The 19,259-nt window shown below is 51.1% G+C and overlaps 1 protein-coding gene across 1 annotated transcript in view; it reads right to left on the reverse strand.

Moving 5' to 3' along the window:
• The window catches only part of LOC144723350 (cysteine-rich secretory protein LCCL domain-containing 2-like), a 50,060-nt gene extending 40,191 nt beyond the window's left edge, over positions 1–9,869 (reverse strand). The window contains exons 1-2 of the mRNA XM_078602083.1: positions 9,807–9,869; positions 1,311–1,695 (exon numbers count right to left, since the gene is read on the reverse strand). Of these exons, the coding sequence (XP_078458209.1) occupies positions 1,311–1,595 (285 nt within the window). The 5' untranslated portion in view covers positions 1,596–1,695; positions 9,807–9,869. The remainder of the gene's footprint in view (positions 1–1,310; positions 1,696–9,806) is intronic.
• Positions 9,870–19,259: the final 9,390 nt, after the last annotated feature.

A 19,259-nucleotide genomic window follows, 5' to 3' on the forward strand; every position in this document is an offset into this window, starting at 1 on the left:
TAGGCCTTCACACTGCCAGGGGCAATTGTGGGAAGTCAACAGTAGTGGTCCTCTGTAAAGACTGACCCATGTTATTGAAATGAGGAATTTCCATCACTGGATCACGGTCACCAGTGCAGAAGAAATAAAACAATTTCACGTACAACCGTAAAGGAGAGATACACTGAAATTATTTTTGTTCTTATATTCTATTCGCGGGCCACGGGCATAAACATAAGATTCACACCAAACGCAATGGCCAAGAAGCGATTATGGAATTCCAAGGCCAGCAAAAAGTTTAGGCTACCCCCTACAAACACGAAATGAAGCTACGTGCTTTTCACATCCCTCATGAAAGTCACACCTTTGGTGTGAGGATAGAGCTGTTGCACATTGTGACAAGCAGTTGCTATTATTGTGAAGTGCACATTTTTCCTGCGGTGCCCATGACAAACAGTTGCTTTTATTGTAAAGCACACATTTTGGTGACCTACATATGCCAAAGTGAGAATCCTGCAGGATTTATGAATTCCAGCATTGAGGCACGGCAAGCTGTGCTGCTCTCACCGCTGTGTGAAGCATTGCGCGCAGCAAACCCTCAGCACGCATGCCAAATTCATCAAAACTCCCCACAGAAGGTAAATTAATTTGCAGTTCTACCCCCTCCACACTACGATTTCACACGTGTGCATGGCCTCTCTGTGTCACCCTGCCCCATGTCAAACCGTTTACAAGTAATTACACGAAGCCGCTGTCGAAATCTGCCGAATATTGCATTTTTTTAAATATATAATACTGTAACGTTTGCAATAAGTACATAAATATGTACTGGCCATTGTCAATCCACAATTGGATGAAGGCCTCTCTATTGCGTGTCAGTCATGGGTATGTTTTATATCATGCATCACCACGATGGTTAGTGCAGGCTGGTGAAGGAGGTGGATGACCGGTTCTGATATTACTTGCCAATGATGGTAGCCATGGCTGAGAATTGAACTCAGGTTTCAGGTTCATAGCGCACCACGCTAATAATTAAAAATATAATTTGAATGTATAAGGAGCAATTCATCTGTAGGTCCAATACTAACCACTCCTCCGCCCCAATGTATCATTGCTCCAGCCCGGCGCCTGCTATGTTAATAGAAAAACTGTAATAATGTGTTTACTCCAAAAAAAAACATACAATGTCCCAAGACGCTTTGTGGTATGGGTTGATGTTGGACTGTTTTCAATTGTGCGTGTTATTCACTGCTCACAATCCACCCGCCCACTAATTCCTCCACTCACTCACCCAACCACGCATCACCCCCCCACACTCTCTGAGCACGCACCATGTACTCCATGTTGGAGGAAGGTGGGTTGACCTGCCCTCTCAACTTGTTGTGGAGCTCCAGGATGGACGCCTTGTCCGCATCGTCGATGGCGCGGCGGACGCGGCGCTGGCCCGCCTCTGCCTCCGGACCCGCCGGCTCATCCGGCTCCAGATGTCGCGAGAGCAGCGCGCTCAGCTGCGTGTCGTTTGTGGACAGGAAGGCCGACGCTCCGGGCGCGCCGCTCAGGGCCAGCAGAGACATCGTCACTGCCGCCATAACGCTCCTCGCCAGGGCGCTCTGCATGCTGACCGGCTGGTCGGCACCGCTCGCTGCGCTGTCGGTTCTGCTTCTCGCGCGCGTGGGCAGGGGCACCACCCGGGGTTCGTCGCTCTGCGTGGTTGGGCTGAACGGAGAAACGGCGCAGGGAAGGAGGGACATCGGACGGTTCAGGTTTGCGTTTGGACAAGAAACGGGGTGATCGTGAAGTCTGCAGCCTGGCTTAGGCCGACTTCTGTAGACTGAGGGTGACACACTTTTTGATCACCCTTCGTAGCACCATGACTGTGGCACTAAGAACAATAAAGCTGTTGCTGGTGATGTACGGTAGGTGCAAGGTCAATGGGGCTAAGAGGTCATCCTGGCCATTGTAGAGGATGTCACTGCACCTTGCCTTGATTTTCTACCTTCTGCTACAATTTGAAACTGCCGTAAAGTCGACACTCTACCTGTAAGGTGGGCCCTCAATGTCTCTCAACTACCACCACCATCTGGCTGGAAGTCTTCCCCTCAGTCATTGATCTCTGGATGTCACTTACTCCGGTGTGCAGTAACAACATGCTATGTTTACGGATTTAGCTAAAAATTATATGGAACCAGTACTGCTGCCGTTTTGCCACGAAGCCTTGGAATGCAAATCTCAAGGGTTTACCATGGTTAAATAGAGTATATTTTATTCATACCTAAGTGTAAGCTGAAAATATGGTACCTCCGCACTGTCGTCCTTCAAAAACACTTTCTTCGACATTGAAAAACATGCAGTGAGAGTGTGTTTTGAGCAATGAATGTTTTTCTCAAGAGTCGAGGAAGAAATTTGAAAAAAAAAGATTCAAGATGTTGAAAACAACGTGATGAATCTGAGGTCTTGTAATATAGTGAGAATTTGAAAAACAGATTTCGAAAACTTATCATAACTATATGGGAGGAAATATTTTCATTGTGGCTGGTGTTGGCTTACAACCATGTCAAGGCGTCTGGCTGCTCCAACAGCAATGGGGCAGTGCTCTTCTCCATTAGTGGCGCCAAGCCAGGTAATTCCACATTCCTGTCTAAGAGACAACCGCTAATTACTTCCCGCAAGGTAGTACTCATTTTACCAGCCCTGGAGGGATGATTGGCTTCATCAACCTCCCAACCGGGATTTCAACTTGCGACCTTCCCTCTCACTGATTGTTGAGCGTCTGAATAACAAAGACAAAGATCCCCCGTGTAGCCTTAACAGACTGTAGGGGCAAGTGCTGTTAGCGAGCACCTATGAAGGCCGGAACGGAACACGAGGGGGTGGGTGGCCAGCACCACGCCCGACCGCCTTTGTATCCCCAGTGGCGATGTTTACACACAGCACCAGGTACTCATTTCAGGCTGAGTCGACCTAGGGGAGGCCCAGGACCGGTTCAGATAATCGTCACAGGTTCATAGCGCAGCGCGCTAACCGCTACACTACCGCTCCCCACAACGCCACTACTACCACCACCACTCCCGCCGCAACTTGGCCGGGCAGGAAGAGACCTGCATGAATAATCATAATCATAACAATAAATCAATAGCCACACTTTACGACCGAACGACTGCCACTTGGGCGAGGAATGCTTTTCAAATGACTGCACAGGCAACGGGTCAGGAGTGAGAAGGAAACGGGTGAGGGCGGTGAGACAAAGGTCTAGGGAAGAGACCCTGGAGAGGAGCCAAAGGGCTTGGATTTGAAAGTCATTGGCAGCTTTGATGCATTCGATCACACACATGGACTCTTTGATGAGTACTCGCCAAGCTTTTGTTTATTTGTGCCAGATCTGCCAATGAGGTGAGGCCTTTTTTCTTTCTCACTTCGCGTGCATAAATCCCTTTCATATCCCTGACCGTGATTGACGTACACAAACGTTTATTGATCTTAAGCAGGACCGGCCAGCTTGTGAGAAAGGGAAGGTTGGTCGGGTGGTTTCTCTTGCAATTGTAAAGCGAAAACGTTCATGTGTGTGTGTGCCTGTGTGTGCGTACAGCACCGTGCGTATTCACGTGGTGTACATATGCACGTGCGTTTAAGTCTCTTTGCTCAAATAAAAAAACAACAATGGGGCAAACACTTCTCATATCCATTGGTGGCACCAAGACAGAGGTGGAAATTGCACATTCCCATGGAGGGCTCACTGTCTCTCCACTGGATGACCACTGCTGCCTTTGCAATGCTGGGCTGATTCTAACCCCCCCCTCCCCCTCCCCTGTTGGGGGTTGAACTGGCGATTCTCCAACTGTGAGCCCTTTAACCACACCGCCACCTGGTCGGATGCAATTATTAATGTGTAGGTAATAATATATATTGTATTACATAATAAAGTACATATGTCAATATTCTGGAACAATTGTATACATAGCAGTGGGTTGTTTTAAACCGGAAAAAAAATACAAATCTCGTGCCAAACGGACTCCGGGCGCCGCCTTGCACTTGGCACGAGATACCGACAACTGTCTTCAAAAGTCACGAGTTTTCCACGAGGGCGAGCGGGGAGCCGAGGAGAGCGAGAGACAGAATAATACGCAATTAATCACCGCTAAGTTAAGCAACGTGTGCCCTTTGCATTGCCAGCAGCCGGAGCGTTTGCGCCGACTCCTTTCACGCGGCTCATCCGACAGACTCGAAAGGAGACGGAGTGGCTTCAACTCTCCCTTTTTTTGCACTTGAGTTTCATGCATGTGCGCATTGTTTTCCGCGTGCCCGTGCGCGTGTGTTCGCGCGTGTTGACTTTTGACTTTTTATTTTTACGCATTAAACAGCCGCGCGCCTGTAAGGGGACGCTTTTTGGGCACCGTTCACACGCCATGCCGATGGTGGGCAAGTTGTTTCTTTGTGACACTGACGGCAAAGGGTGTGCGTGTGTGAGTGTGTGTACGTGTGTGTGTGTGCGTGTGTGAGTGTGTGTGAGTGTGTATGCGTGTGTGTGTGTGCATGTGTGAGTGTGTGCGTGTGTGTGAGTGTGTGTGAGTATGTGCGTGAGTGCGTGTGTGAGTGTGTGTGCGTGTGTGAGTGTGTGTGTGAGTGTGTGTGCGTGTGTGAGTGTGTGTGAGTGTGTGTGTGCGTGTGTGAGAGTGTGTGTGAGTGTGTGTGTGCGTGTGTGAGAGTGTGTGTGAGTGTGTGTGAGTGTGTGCGTGCATGTGTGTGAGTGTGTGCGTGTGTGTGTGCGTGTGTGAGTGAGTGTGCGTGTGTGTGTGCATGTGTGTAAGTGTGTGTGCGCGTGTGAGTGTGTGTACGTGTGTGTGTGTGCGTGTGTGAGTGTGTGTGAGTGTGTATGCGTGTGTGTGTGTGTGCGTTTGTGCACAGACTGCCCTATATGACATCATAACAACAGTCTGGACCACTGGACGGGTTCCGCAGGACTGGAAGGATGCCCTGGTGGTCCCCCTCTTTAAGAAGGGGGACCGTACCGACTGTAACAACTACAGGGGCATCTCACTCCTCAGTGTGCCGGGTAAGGTCCTGGCAAGGATTATTCAACATCGCCTTGCTAGGCATGCTGAGGAGAGGCTTGCGGAGCCCCAATGTGGTTTCAGGAAAGGGCGGTCCTGCACAGATGCCATATTTTCTGTCCGTCTGCTACAGCAGAGGTGTAGGGAATTCCAAAAAGACCTACATCTCTGCTTTATTGACCTGGTCAAGGCCTATGATACCATCAGTAGGACTGGGCTCTGGGTTGTTCTTCGTGCTTTCGGAGTCCCTGACCCTCTGCTCACGATCATTAAGGACCTTCATGATGGTGAGCGGGCCCGGGTAAAACTACGTGGCCGGGAGTCGGAGCCTTTCCCTGTACACCTTGGGGTGCGACAGGGATGTCCTCTGGCTCCCACATTATTTAACATCTATTTCGACTGCGTAGTTCGTGAAGCCTTCAATAGCTGTACCGGGGGAATTACCATTTGGTACAGATACAATGGGAGGCTGATCGACGCCCGGGTGCGATCAAGGGATGGCTCCCTATTGGTCAACCACGTTATGTATGCCGATGATTTGGTAATAGCTGCTCATTCAGAAGAGGAGTTGGAGACGCTGCTGCTGAGACTGGAGCGTGCCACTAAGAGGTGGGGCCTTACCATCAGCCCCACCAAAACTAAGCACCTGCCTGGGTATTTTGTACCATCGGGCACTCCGCCCCCACAACTCCCAATCGGTGATGGGGCAGTTGTGGAGAGAGTAGAGAGTTTCCCATACCTGGGCAGTGTGCTCATGACCGGCTCCAGTTTATCAGCAGAGGTCTCACTCCGAATCAGTCGAGCGGCAATATCTTTTCATCGGTTGCGTAACGCTGTGTGGAAGCTACCTGGTCTGTCGCTCCGCACGAAGCTTCAGGTCTTCTCGGCCACGGTCATTCCCTCCCTTCTCTATGCTTGCGAAACGTGGACCCCCCTAGTGGAGCATCTTCGCCGGTTGGAAACATTTAGGCTGGCCTGCCTACGATCCATCCTGGGTTTAACCAGGCTGGATTGTGTGAGGAGCTCACAAGTCCTTGAAAGATCTGGGCAAAGTCCCATCAGTGAGCTCCTCCGGCAGGCAAGGCTGCGTTGGCTGGGTCATGTAGCCCGCATGCCCAGCCACCGCATGCCTAAACAGCTTTTGTTCGGCCGGATCGAGGGGGCTAAACGGGCGCGGCACGGGCTAGAGAAGAGATGGAGTGATGTGGTACAGGAGGACGTGGAGCTGAGTGGACTTGCCGATGACTGGTACCAGCGGTGTCAAGATCGGCCTCAGTGGAGGAGGCTCGTGAAGGACGCTACTGGGCAGTTGGAGGCAGTCGCCCTCCAACAACAACGGAGGGCGGAGGAGCGACGCTCACAACAACGAGCGGAGCGCCGGGTGGCTAAAGCACAGCAAGTTGGCACAGTAGGGGGCACAGGTGGTGCATCAGCCAGTCATCTCGGTCATCTCGGTCAGTCGACCCGTGGCACCTGGGTCTGCCCCGTGACCTCCTGCCAGCGGGCGTTCGACACTTCACGTGGCCTCAAGGTGCACATGGCCTGGCACAAGCGTCGTGGTGACGTCACCGCCACTTAGTGGCGAATGGCGGTTGTTGTGTGTGTGCATGTGTGAGTGTGTGCGTGTGTGTGAGTGTGTGTGAGTATGTGCGTGAGTGCGTGTGTGAGTGTGAGTGTGTGTGCGTGTGTGAGTGTGTGTGTGAGTGTGTGTGCGTGTGTGAGTGTGTGTGTGTGAGTGTGTGTGTGCGTGTGTGAGAGTGTGTGTGAGTGTGTGTGCGTGTGTGTGCGTGTGTGAGTGTGTGTGTGCGTGTGTGAGTGTGTGTCCGTGTGTGCGTGTGTGAGTGTGTGTGCGTGTGTGAGTGTATGTGAGTGTGTGCGTGCATGTGTGTGAGTGTGTGCGAGTGTGTGTGCGTGTGTGAGTGAGTGTGCGTGTGTGTGTGCATGTGTGTAAGTGTGTGTGCGCGTGTGAGTGTGTGTGCGTGTGTGTGTGCATATGTGTGAGTGTGTGTGCGTGTGTGAGTGTGTGTGCGCGTGAGCGTGGTGCTGGCCACCCACCCCCCTCGTGTCCCGCCTTCATAGGTGCCACTGGCTAAGATCACTTAGACCCCAAAAGTTTGTTAAGGCTACACAGGGATATTTGTCTTTGTGTGCGTCTCAACAAAACGTCCTCACTCGGGAGACAAAGGCGGCCGGGCGCGGTGCTGGTCACCCACCTCGTGTGCCATGCCGGTCATCCTACGTTCTCACGAACAGCCCCTACTACAGTATGTTAAGGGTATACGCGTGATCGTTGTCTTTGCGTGTGTCGACAGTGGTGTCTTAATTATTCAGAGGCTGCACTACAAGTCTGCAAATCTGAGTTCAAACTCTTGCCATAATGCCAGGGAATATGAATGCGCCCAGACCCTCCCTCTAGGTTGACTCGGCCTTTGATTAGTACCTCGATCAGCATGTGAGTATCAGCACTGGGGAGACAAAGGTGGCTGCGAATGGTGTGGGTGTCAGTCTCACGTAACAGTATTTGCCCCGTCGCCTTGTATGGCCATATGGCGGATTTTTTTCTTCTTCGCACTTATGTGTGTGTGCGTGTGTCAAACAGCATTAGGCCCAGACCTCTGATTTATTTTTTTAATACAGTATTGCCATTATTTTCCTTCTACGGTGCTTGCCTGCAAAGTGCTACACTGGGCGCCCAACTTTCCGCACGCGTTTGACGCATTCCAAAAAAACTAAAGTATTAACTTGATTTTCTTTTACGTCGCTGGGGGCAATGTCCAACAAACTAAAATTAAAATAATGCCAGATTGAGATTTGAAACATAGAGCCAATATCACCAAACAGATATCCCATGCTTCTCGCTTCATTTTGAAATATTACATCCATAAATAATCTACGGGGTATGTGTTGAATAACATGTGTTATTTATTTGTTTAATGAGCGGATCGCTCGCATTCTAAGGGTCAAACTAACCCGTTGCACGTATTGCCATTGTTTTCGCATTACAGCTCTATCCAGGAAAGCCTCAATTCGTCTCAGTGATAATTTTCAAGAGCGGATGCTGCTTGGAATGTTTGTACAACTTATTTGTGAATACTGTTTGTGTGAACTCGGAAACTGAGTGATTGGACAAAGCCTACACACGCACAATATGAGAGCATGACATTTGAAATGTCATATACGGATAGACTTGTCATGAACCTACTTACTGCCCTGTCTCATGCAAATACAAATAATTTGCCTTTTGAGTTGGTGTCTCACATAATATCATCATGCGTCTCACCTCTATGTTATCCACCAACCCGTTCTACATTTTTTTGTAAAGTCGGCAGGTATGCATAACACGATGTTGATGCATTTCATTGTGTGTTTTGTTTTACATGTTTCCTGTAATTTTAGTTATCCTTGAAATATGTTTTTACTTTTTTCAAAGTAAAAAAAATATCAACAAGCCTTGAGTGTTTCTTTTTAAATGAACACTTAGGCAGCACCCACCTCGATTGATGGCCCTGAGACAGTTGTGGAAATTCCACATTCCCGTGGTGGGGAGCAGTGTCTCCATGGGATGACCGCTGTTGACTTCCTACAAAGTGGTATCTATTTTATCATCCCATATACATCCTGGGCTGAGTCGAGCCCTACCCTGGGATTTGAACTCACCACCTTGTGATTGCGAGTCCATTGCGTGCTCTTAACTGCAGCGCCATCCTGCAGGATATTTATTTGACTGCCCATTAACTGTACATACAGAATTACGTTTTTATTTTTAGAATGAGACCCCTTATTCAGACCTTTCTAGTCAAAATACACGTGCTACTGAAATATATTGGTGACATTTGTAATTCCAATTACAGACCAAATATTTCCCCCCCCCCCCCCAGTAAGTTCGAACGTTTTCTATAGTTGTGCAGTTTTGTTTCAGAAATACTTTTAACTTATCATTATTATTGTTTTCCACTCTTCCAAAAGAGAAAATCTGAGCGTTTTAACCTTCGAAACTTTTTTGGGGGGGTCCATGTTATTCACGTGACAGAATCATTCACACACGAACTCAACTCGCACACAAGCGCATGCCACATCTAATGTATCACGCACGTCAAAACCAGCTCAACTCATGAATGTACAAGGTGACGTGACTTGTGCATTGTGCTTAGCCCCCTCGCCTATACAAAGAGAACATTATTTGAGAACATTATTTGTGCATATTCCCTACAGTGTTGTACTACTTCTGTTCAAGAGCAACTGTGAAGGTCTGTGTGACACACGCCGAGAGGTGGTGTAGCCAGAACCACGCACACCTCGCCACCTTTTTTTCCCCATTGCTGAAGTTCATCACCACAGCATTGCAGTAGGAATAATCAGCTTAGGCTGAGTTAGCCCAGGTGAAGGCTTTGGCCAGATTCATACATTAATTATCAACAGCGGCCATGGCCAGGAATTGAACCCAGCTAAACGAGATTTGTAGTGATACGTACCAACCACTGCAACAACACAAATATAAGACAAATATCCACGAATAAACTCGATATATACTTTTGGAGGCATGTTCAGTTCGCAAACACCTATTTAACAATATGTACTGCAGCATATACGCAAACAATGCATAGGTTTCGGCGTTATCATTCAACGTCATATGCACAAATGTCGTTGCGCTGTGAGCGTGTCACGTAGGGTGACACACAGAGACATCTCGACGACTCGTGCGGCGCGTGCCTCGTGCCCGCGCTGCCACGCACGCCCGCAACACGCGCGCGCGTGAACAACCATCGCTCTCCCACTCACGTGGCACAGCTGCTGTCGTTTCCTCTCGCGATGAAGCTGCTGCTGCTGTTGCTGCGGCGAGCGAATGTCTTGAGCGTGCGGCCACCGGCAACTTATAAACGTTGCGGCGCGGGTGATGTCACAGCCGTGAATCAGTGGAGGGGGAGGGAATTGGTTATTTTTTCTTGGATGTTGCTCTTCCAATGGGGGGGGGAGGCGTTGGGGAGATGTAGGGGAGTGGGTGTGGGGAGGGGGAGAGGAGGGCATGTTGAGTGGAGGTGGAGTCGTGGTGTTTTGAGGCTGGAGGTGGCTGTTATTCGTTAGGGAGGGCAGTGTCTTAACTCACAGCGTCCATTCCTTGCGAGTGTTCCTGCCGGAGCCATTTGGCATGAGCCAGCAACGCGGACGGGCCGAGAGGGCGCGCTGCGTGTACAAGCAAGGGGCGCGTTCTGCGCTGCATTTGTAGCAAAGCCTTTGGTGCGTCCTGCCTCCGACGGTGTACGGTGACATCGTTAATCTACAGCTTCTTAAGTCGTCGCCGATGTTAACAAAGCAACCGATGGATGTCACCTTTGGCGGTGTCTATATCTGGGTATGGCTTTTCCAATGAGCTCGTACGGAGAGCGAAGCGCGCATGGAAGGTGTTTCAGCCAAACTAAATAGCAGACTCGTGAGCCAGAGCACAAGTCATCAATAACACGGTGACAGTGAATAACGGTGATAAGTGGATTATTCGTGTTAATTTTAAACGGCGTTGCATTGGGTTTCTAAACAAAATGAATTGAATGTTGCCTCCTTTGATAGTATTCATCAGTGACAAAAACGACACTTGACCTGAACCCAGACCAAATATATTCAAAATGTACCGTTTGTCTTGTAATGTCTGTAATTGTGTAATTGTGAGCAGCATTATTTGTAACTTGCATCCACTTCATAGCAAGGCGTCACATTTCAAGGTCACTTATCCGAAGAGTGATCGTCAATCCCCATTGGGCTCTCGCATGGTTTAAATAAAGGACGTTGATTTATTGAGCGATTGGGGTTCTTGTTTTGTTTTGTCAGGAGACATCTGCGCTTTGCCGGTGACACCCAACAGGTTAAAGACGTATTTATAGGGTTAAGCTTTTAGCTCAGTGTGTGTGCGAAGCAGATGGAATGTAACACACAGCAACTAAACATGATAGTATGTAAATTTCGATTTAAAGCTTTCGTGACTGCAGGGATTCATATTCTTGGTTCTCTCGGTAAAGTGACGTAGAAGGGAAATAATAAAATAATTGTATATTGGTATTATTTTATTATTTCCCTTCTACGTGACTTTACCGAAATAATCAAGAATATGAGAGTACGTGTTTTTTTTTAACAGACACAAATATGAAAGGTTGGTAAAGGTGCAGCCCTGAAATAGCTTGCTCACAACATTGCTGGTGGAAGGGCCTCCACTAGAGGGAAGAGTCCTCCTCCAGAGGGAATTTTGGCTGCAACTCTTCCAGGCCTGTGAGTTCGTACGTTGAACTTCTTTCGCACCGTACGTAGCCAACCGTGCTAATCGGCGGTGCGGAGGGGCGCCCACAATTTACCCCAAAGAGCAGGGTGGTTAGCCCCGCCCCCCCCTCCCGATACGTTCCAATCATTGGCTACCACATTCTGATAAGCTCCACCCCCCTCTCCTCCCCCCTTAACGTGTATTTAAGAGCTTGCATCTTGGAATCCCTGCCACACTTGATGCAGCAAATCTGGCTGTGACGGTCCCACCTGATGACGGAGACTTGTGTTGCCTCCGAAACGTCGTGATTTTATTTTTTATTAATTTTAATTTAATTTTTTACCTACGTGACTTCACCGAAAGAACTAAGAGTATGGTTACGGAGACTTGCACCGTCATTTCAGTTGCCGAGCCGGGAGACAAAAAGCAGCGACTTCTGGATTGCAAGTCCAGTTTGTTATAAATTACACCACCGACGGTATCCCCATGTAAAGATAAATGATCATGTTTTTCCTGCAGGAAAGCTTCGCAAGAGTCCAAAAGTCCCTCTTCAGCCTGCCTGAGATATTTGATCAATTCCTCATTGAGTGTATTTGCTTCTTATTGGGAGCATTACAAAACTCCTGCACGTGAGCAGATAACTCTCAAACTTAACACGGGAACCTCCTTCCTGTACCTGAGCGAATGGGTGTCTTGCAGGCATGATCTTTGCGTGGACCACCAACCCTTCTTCGAAATTGCAGATGCACTTTTACTGCCGCAATAAACTCAAAACACAAGGATCAAGACAAGGAGAGAGCTCCCCAGCCTCTAGCCTTATAACACCATGGGGTAAATACTGTCAGCGAGCACCTATTAAGACTTGCGCAACACACGGACAGGTGGTGTGGCTATCGCCGTGGCTAACCGTCTTTGAGTTTTTTTAAATATACGTTGACACACCACACCAAGTACGTTCTTAAGGTCCAGCTGACCTAGGGGAGGCCCAGGACAGATCCATTACATCTTACATCGAATGCTGTGTATTGTTGATATTTGAACTCAGGTCACTGGTACCGTACGCTACGCCACTGGATAAACACAAACACACACAGACACACGGGTTGGACGTGGCCAGCACAAGAAGCTGGAATGTAAATGTTGTGGGTAAGGAGAGCCTCGGCTGTTGAGATCCAATGTTGCGCTTGTGCGAGAGGCTGCCTGCGCTGTGTGTGTGGGTGCGACCCGCTTGTGGGAGAGGCTCCTGCGCTGTGTGTGTGGGTGCGACCCGCTTGTGGGAGAGGCTGCCTTGCGCTGTGTGTGTGGGTGAGACCCGCTTGTGGGAGAGGCTGCCTGCGCTGTGTGTGTGGGTGCCACCCGCTTGTGGGAAGGGCTCCCTGCGCTGTGTGTGTGGGTGAGACCCGCTTGTGGGAGAGGCTGCCTGTGCTGTGTGTGTGGGTGCGACCCGCTTGTGGGTGAGGCTGCCTGTGCTGTGTGTGTGGGTGCCACCCGCTTGTGGGAGAGGCTCCCTGCGCTGTGTGTGTGGGTGAGACCCGCTTGTGGGAGAGGCTGCCTGCGCTGTGTGTGTGGGTGAGACCCGCTTGTGGGAGAGGCTGCCTGCGCTGTGTGTGTGGGTGCGACCCGCTTGTGGGAGAGGCTCCCTGCGCTGTGTGTGTGGGTGCGACCCGCTTGTGGGAGAGGCTGCCTGCGCTGTGTGTGTGGGTGCGACCCGCTTGTGGGAGAGGCTGCCTGCGCTGTGTGTGTGGGTGCCACCCGCTTGTGGGTGAGGCTGCCTGCGCTGTGTGTGTGGGTGAGACCCGCTTGTGGGAGAGGCTCCCTGCGCTGTGTGTGTGGATGCGACCCGCTTGTGGGAGAGGCTGCCTGCGCTGTGTGTGTGGGTGAGACCCGCTTGTGGGAGAGGCTGCCTGCGCTGTGTGTGTGGGTGCCACCCGCTTGTGGGAGAGGCTCCCTCCGCTGTGTGTGTGGGTGCCACCCGCTTGTGGGAGAGGCTGCCTGCGCTGTGTGTGGGTGAGACCCGCTTGTGGGAGAGGCTGCCTGCGCTGTGTGTGTGGGTGAGACCCGCTTGTGGGAGAGGCTGCCTGCGCTGTGTGTGTGGGTGCCACCCGCTTGTGGGAGAGGCTGCCTGCGCTGTGTGTGTGGGTGAGACCCGCTTGTGGGTGAGGCTGCCTGCGCTGTGTGTGTGGGTGAGACCCGCTTGTGGGAGAGGCTGCCTGTGCTGTGTGTGTGGGTGAGACCCGCTTGTGGGAGAGGCTGCCTGCGCTGTGTGTGTGGGTGAGACCCGCTTGTGGGAGAGGCTGCCTGCGCTGTGTGTGTGGGTGAGACCCGCTTGTGGGAGAGGCTGCCTGCGCTGTGTGTGTGGGTGAGACCCGCTTGTGGGAGAGGCTGCCTGCGCTGTGTGTGTGGGTGAGACCCGCTTGTGGGAGAGGCTGTCTGTGCTGTGTGTGTGGGTGAGACCCGCTTGTGGGAGAGGCTGCCTGTGCTGTGTGTGTGGGTGAGACCCGCTTGTGGGAGAGGCTGCCTGCGCTGTGTGTGTGGGTGAGACCCGCTTGTGGGAGAGGCTGCCTGCGCTGTGTGTGTGGGTGCCACCCGCTTGTGGGAGAGGCTGCCTGCGCTGTGTGTGTGGGTGAGACCCGCTTGTGGGAGAGGCTGCCTGTGCTGTGTGTGTGGGTGAGACCCGCTTGTGGGAGAGGCTGCCTGCGCTGTGTGTGTGGGTGAGACCCGCTTGTGGGAGAGGCTGCCTGCGCTGTGTGTGTGGGTGAGACCCGCTTGTGGGAGAGGCTGCCTGCGCTGTGTGTGGGTGAGACCCGCTTGTGGGAGAGGCTGCCTGCGCTGTGTGTGTGGGTGAGACCCGCTTGTGGGAGAGGCTGCCTGCGCTGTGTGTGTGGGTGCCACCCGCTTCTGGGTGAGGCTCCCTGCGCTGTGTGTGTGGGTGCCACCCGCTTGTGGAAGAGGCTGCGTGCGCTGTGTGTGTGGGTGAGACCCGCTTGTGGGTGAGGCTGCCTGCGCTGTGTGTGTGGGTGCGACCCGCTTGTGGGAGAGGCTGCCTTGCGCTGTGTGTGTGGGTGAGACCCGCTTGTGGGAGAGGCTGCCTGCGCTGTGTGTGTGGGTGAGACCCGCTTGTGGGTGAGGCTGCCTGCGCTGTGTGTGTGGGTGAGACCCGCTTGTGGGAGAGGCTGCCTGCGCTGTGTGTGTGGGTGAGTCTCGCTTGTGGGAGAGGTTCCCTGCGCTGTGTGTGTGGGTGAGACCCGCTTGTGGGTGAGGCTGCCTGCGCTGTGTGTGTGGGTGAGACCCGCTTGTGGGAGAGGCTGCCTGCGCCGTGTGTGTGGGTGCGACCCTCTTGTGGGAGAGGCTGCCTGCGCTGTGTGTGTGGGTGAGACCCGCTTGTGGGAGAGGCTGCCTGCGCTGTGTGTGTGGGTGCGACCCGCTTGTGGGAGAGGCTCCCTGCGCTGTGTGTGTGGGTGCGACCCGCTTGTGGGAGAGGCTGCCTGCGCTGTGTGTGTGGGTGAGACCCGCTTGTGTGAGAGGCTGCCTGCGCTGTGTGTGTGGGTGAGACCCGCTTGTGGGAGAGGCTGCCTGCGCTGTGTGTGTGGGTGCGACCCGCTTGTGGGAGAGGCTGCCTGCGCTGTGTGTGTGGGTGAGACCCGCTTGTGTGAGAGGCTGCCTGCGCTGTGTGTGTGGGTGAGACCCGCTTGTGGGTGAGGCTGCCTGCGCTGTGTGTGTGGGTGAGACCCGCTTGTGGGAGAGGCTGCCTGCGCTGTGTGTGTGGGTGAGTCTCGCTTGTGGGTGAGGCTGCCTGCGCTGTGTGTGTGGGTGAGACCCGCTTGTGGGTGAGGCTGCCTGCGCTGTGTGTGTGGGTGAGACCCGCTTGTGGGAGAGGCTGCCTGCGCTGTGTGTGTGGGTGCCACCCGCTTGTGGGAGAGGCTGCCTGCGCTGTGTGTGTGGGTGCCACCCGCTTGTGGGAGAGGCTGCCTGCGCTGTGTGTGTGGGTGAGACCCGCCGGGCGACGAGGCTTGCACAATTGTCAAGGGCCATGAATCCCCGTGCTGTGTGCGCGAGGCACGGGGCAGTCCCGGGATTTCTAATCGGCTTCTCTCTGAAGCCGACACAGTCTTCACATTTGAACAAACACACAGACTGCCCTATATATATAGTGTACGGTAAACACACAACTCGCATGTAAACACATACCGTATGGCTTGGCATACGCAACCACACGCTAAGTGCCGCGGATAGATGAAAAACAAAGTGCCTGTGACATTTTTCCCAAAATATTACTTGTTGAACATATACACTTATAAAGTATGTCAATGTGTGAGATCTAACTCCTAGAGGTAGCGCGAGGATTGCAAAATATGACAACGCTCCATGGAAGGAAGATTGACCGTCAGAAAGTTCGAGCGGCATGACATCAGTTGACTTTAGCCCTGTCACTCGCGCACTAAACCGCGTACAGCCTTTGCCGTAGCGTCCTTGCCCCACATATACCGGTCTGAGACACAAGTCCATCGCAGTGTCCAGCTTGACCTGGCCCAACCAGGTGGCACCCGGAGCCCTGCGTGGCCTCCTCAGACCGATGTCGCGACGCAGCTGCAGCAGCGACGCGTGTGCGTGTGCCAGCGCAGCAGGAGCCAGCCGTGCGCTGCGATCCAACGGCGCTAATTAGGAATGGCATCGAGCGGCATCATTTTGCCAAATCCTTCTTGCCCACATGGACACCGATCGGTGCAAACGCGACCGCAAGAAAACCGCCGATGCGTCTCACTGCTCCGCCAAGCCTTTGGCAACGGTTTCCTGCATTGGACGTCTTGACCTGCCAGTGGTGTAAATTCCAAGTTCCCATGGCAGGGAACCGGTTCAACAATGGCTCTTGATGTGCATATCACCCCTTCAAGACATGCGTGATAATTGAAGACAGACGTATATCGTATGTCTGCAGACCGCTATTCACGCATAGACTGCACTGCTCACGGCCCACAGCCTCGCTCTGCTGATGGCAACAGCGTTGCATTCCGCGAGAGATTTATGGAAACATTCCATTCATCCGCGATCTGGCCTTCCTTCTCCTAAGAGGGACGTTAAAGTGCAGCAGCACAGAGCTTCCCCATCACTGGCCCAATACCATAGAGCATTAAACAAAAAAAAATGGGTGCGTGCCTTGTAAAGTTCTTGGGCCCTTTTCTTTCTAAGAAAGGGGCCGAACCTGGCAACAGCTTGAATCAATTGGACTCCTGTGCATAGGCACAGCAGGCCGGAACTCGGTAGTTTAGCTAAGGGGAGATAAGAATGTATTTACAGAAACCTCGTAAGGTGATACTTGTGACCAAAGCACCCAGAAGGTGCCCATTGTCATCGGATACTGGAAACTAAGCGGGATTTTATCTGCGTGGTGCTTGCACGGGCGATGACCATGCATGCAGGTGCTATAGGCTGCTGCGGGGCCACCTTGTGGGTAGCAGAGGGCAGCAACGTGCCGTAGTGTGCTTCATGCTGCATTGTCTATCCACACTGACGAGTGCGGTGAAGTATGGCCAAATAATTCCCACGGGGACCCCTGCTGGATGATGCCTTCCTCCAGCAGTGGATTTTCAAAAGAACTGTGCATGTACATATGGTGGCAAAGGCAGCCCAAATTGCTTCACGTTGTTCTGCCTGGGCAGGTTTATTTCACACTTGCGACACTCACGCGCTGGGCAATGCGTCCTGCATATTTGACAGCGGTAATCCAGGAGGAGCTTAAGTGTGATTCTCTTCTGCTACTGTTAGCAACAGCAGCAGTAGAGGCAGTGGCAATAACAACAACAGCAGCAGCAGCAGTCGCAGCAGTGACGGCCGTTTATACCGACGACAATTTGCATTCCACCAAATCATCCTGAATGTTGCCGATCACGTCTGTTCTCAGAAACGAGGCAGTGAGGCTGGGAGTCGGGGAATGTCACGTGTTGTCGGCTAGGGTTACGAGGTGTCCAGGAGATGGCAGTACAGCAATGGATGCTTAAAAAGCCCGCCCCTTGCGAAGATTTGAGTGTTACCCCTTGGATTCGTGGTGTTTTTTCCGGGTACTCCGTTTTCCTGCTATGTCCCAGCATTCACAAATAGAACTGGCATTCCAATGCAGGCACCGCCTGAGAATCCTCAGACGCAGTTAGGCTCTTCATGGTTCAATGGCGTTTGTTTATCATTTGTAAAACTAGGCCATCTGTTAAAATTACAAACCCCCCCATTTGTGGTATATAATAGGCAAATAAGATTAAAGCTTTTAATAAATAAGGATAGGTTTTATCCTCTCCGGCGATGAAACTGATGTTAAGATGTTCAAACACCAAATAGATACATTTTGCAAGGAATCAAGTCCGCATGAACCACATACACAGCACTTGTGGTGAACATGCTAACAAACATGCTCTGACAATGCACACACATATTCTTATTTTTCATACTTTAATACTGGCAAGAAAGGTGTCATTAAGATGAAAGCGTGTCTGATAGACTTATTCATTTCTGATTGTAGTTTTGCACCAAGGTTTACTTTAAAATCAAAGTGCCTCGCTGCATTTCTCGTGCTCAACTCTCCCGATGACTCTAAGCCCAGCAGTTCAGATTTCACATTCCCACGTCAGGCACCGAGTGTCTCTATTAGACCCACCACCGTTGACTGCCCAAAAAGTGGTCATAATTTTGGCGGCCCCGGGAGGTGTGATGGCCTGGGTTGACCCTTATAAACTCATAGGCATAGCTCAGTGTGAGACGTCATGTAATCACGACCGCAGAGTGATGTCCTCTTATATTGACACGCAATAGTAGTATATTGTGTCGATATGAGAGTTACTCACAATTTGATATTTGCGACTGTACTTGCAAAATAATATTAGTCAGGAAAGCCTCACTGGGTCTTAAGACTTTTCTGAAGGACGGTCCTAGTTTAGAATGTTTGATCAATCATTCCATTGTGTTTTATGCCTATGGAAGAAAAGTCAGTGCCGAAGAGGGGATGACACTGAAAGACATGGTTTCAAGAATCCATCTGTTGTACAGTCATCTCCGGGCCACTGGCCCGTTGCTTGTTTCCCTGGACCTTGCTTCTCAATTGCTAGGCTACAACAAGTGTGCACCGCTACCAACATTGTGCAACAAGCGTGGAGATAAAACATGAAGTGTGTGTGCCTGATTCTTGGGAATTTGTGCAAACTGAATAAGACTGCGTAGAATGTTTACAGCTGTGCTGTATAGCTCTCCAGCGTTTTTTCAGGTTGAACCGATTCAGTGTCTGAAGGAGCTCCCAGCATGCGGAGTGAAATGTCGGATAGCACGCTGAAAAACACCCTAAAACACATCGGAGAGCTACACTCAATAACGTGTTGTCATGTAATAATTAAAACATGTTTACTTACTCTTTGGTTCTTTCGGTAAAGTCACGTAGGTATAAAAAATAAAATAAATCACGACGTTTCAGGCGCAACACAAACGTCCGTCATCAGGTGGGAAAGCGTGGCCTGCTGCTGATGCAGACTGTTTTATTTTATTTTTATACCTACGTGACTTTACCGAAAGAACCAAAGAGTATGGATTCCTGCAGTCACGAAAGCTTCAAATCATGTTTTTTACTTATTGATCCCGGAGAGCCACACTCAATCGTGGGACTCTTTTTCAGGAGGGTCCTGCGTTGTTTATTTTTTATTTTTAATAATTCCCCATTCCAATGATGTACGTGCATGTATGTGTACGTCATCAGTACACGTACATCATCGGAACGGAATCGTAAGAAAGTAAAATAGCTTTATAAGTGCCGAGGCTCTCACAAGGCCATGTGGTACGGCGTGTGGCACAATTTGGCACCAGCTAAAATAGTGTGGTTGTGTCGCTACAGTTATCTTTGGTGAGTACATTGTCTTTAAAAACAGCGGCACTATGCCTCTCAAAATAAAATTGACGCTGAGCCTCTTGCGCATTTCGAGATTCAGCGGTGAACGGGACCCACCCTGCAACTGGCA

The sequence above is a fragment of the Lampetra planeri genome, chromosome 17 (assembly GCF_965212315.1).
Source record: "Lampetra planeri chromosome 17, kcLamPlan1.2.h2, whole genome shotgun sequence".
Taxonomy (NCBI): domain Eukaryota; kingdom Metazoa; phylum Chordata; class Hyperoartia; order Petromyzontiformes; family Petromyzontidae; genus Lampetra; species Lampetra planeri.